A 1,267-nucleotide genomic window follows, 5' to 3' on the forward strand; every position below is an offset into this window, starting at 1 on the left:
TGTATGCAGATTTTGAGGTTCATGATGATTGTATAATGCAGAGGCTTACAGATGGCCACATAGCGGTCATACGACATAGCTGCCAACAGGTAAAATTCAGATGCTCCAAGAAGGAAGGCAAAAAACACTTGTATGACACAACAGTTATAGGAAATGGTTTTGTCCCCAGTTGCCATCATAACCAACAGCTTAGGGATGCATGTAGTAGTATAAGAAATTTCTAGGGGGAAAAATTCCGAAGGAAAAAGTACATGGGGGTCTTGAGGTGAGCATCCAGCAGGGTGAGTGTGATGATGATCAGATTGCCAGTGATGCTTAGCAAGTAGGTGATAAGCAAGAAAATAAATAATACAACTTTCCATTGTGGGTCATCAGTCAAACCTGCTAGGACAAACACTGTCACTTTTGTATGGTTTCCCATTACAGTCCTCTGACTTTTACCAGGTCTAAATAGGAAAAAATAAACAGCAATGATAAGAAAAACTACTCCAACAGTTCTCTTATGAGAGAACAACTGTCATAACCAGTGTTTAAGTCAGCAAAGTAACATTTCAGATAAAATAATATGCAACTATTTTACAGATGGTGATGGCAGTAAGAAAATAAGTTTATGTATCCAGAGAATGTGGACAGAGACTGGAAATTTGTATTGCTATTAGAAAATAATTCACATAATTATAGATGGTTTTTATGTGAATAAATTAGAGGGCCTAATGAAGCATCGAAAAATGCTCTTTGTTTCTGGACAGTGTGCAAGAGTAGATATGAAATACATTTTCTGAATAATTAAAGAAATACACATAAGAGAATCAAAATTATGTCTGCCATTACAAATCTATCGGCCCATATTTTGTATTTAAACAAATTTATACACACAAACAACTCAGGTCGTTAACAAAGGCTAAGAAACTTTTATCATTTTACTCAACTAATTAAACTCAAATTGTTAATTTTTGTCTCATTTACTTTCATGGCTAATTAGATATGATATTGTCGTTGTTGGGTACCCTGAATCTATTCCAACTCAAACCGCACACTTAAGAAAAAGTAGAAATGCTCCACAGAGTTTCCTTTTCTTTATGGGAACTGATTGCTACATCTTCCTTCCCAAAGGAACAGCTGGTGAATTAGAACTGCAACCTTTCAGTTAACAACAAAGTCCCTAACCATTGACACCAGGACTCCATGACCTGATTTTAGACAAGTGAATGTGAGACATGAGGAATAATTTTATTTGCTATTCTTCTTAGAAGGTTCATCTTTTCAT

General features: G+C 35.5%; 1 protein-coding gene across 1 annotated transcript in view; it reads right to left on the reverse strand.

Annotated features, from left to right (window-relative positions):
- Positions 1 to 421, reverse strand: part of LOC103204299 (olfactory receptor 6C74-like) — a 26,461-nt gene extending 26,040 nt beyond the window's left edge. Inside the window, 2 exon segments of the mRNA XM_042782145.1 lie at positions 1 to 226; positions 229 to 421. The exon segment at positions 1 to 226 is cut by the window's left edge and continues 1 nt beyond it. Coding sequence (XP_042638079.1) covers positions 1 to 226; positions 229 to 421 — 419 coding nt within the window.
- Positions 422 to 1,267: the final 846 nt, after the last annotated feature.

This window comes from Orycteropus afer, unplaced genomic scaffold (assembly GCF_000298275.1).
Source record: "Orycteropus afer afer isolate SDZICR_OR568_19922 unplaced genomic scaffold, OryAfe1.0 scaffold00247, whole genome shotgun sequence".
NCBI lineage: Eukaryota > Metazoa > Chordata > Mammalia > Tubulidentata > Orycteropodidae > Orycteropus > Orycteropus afer.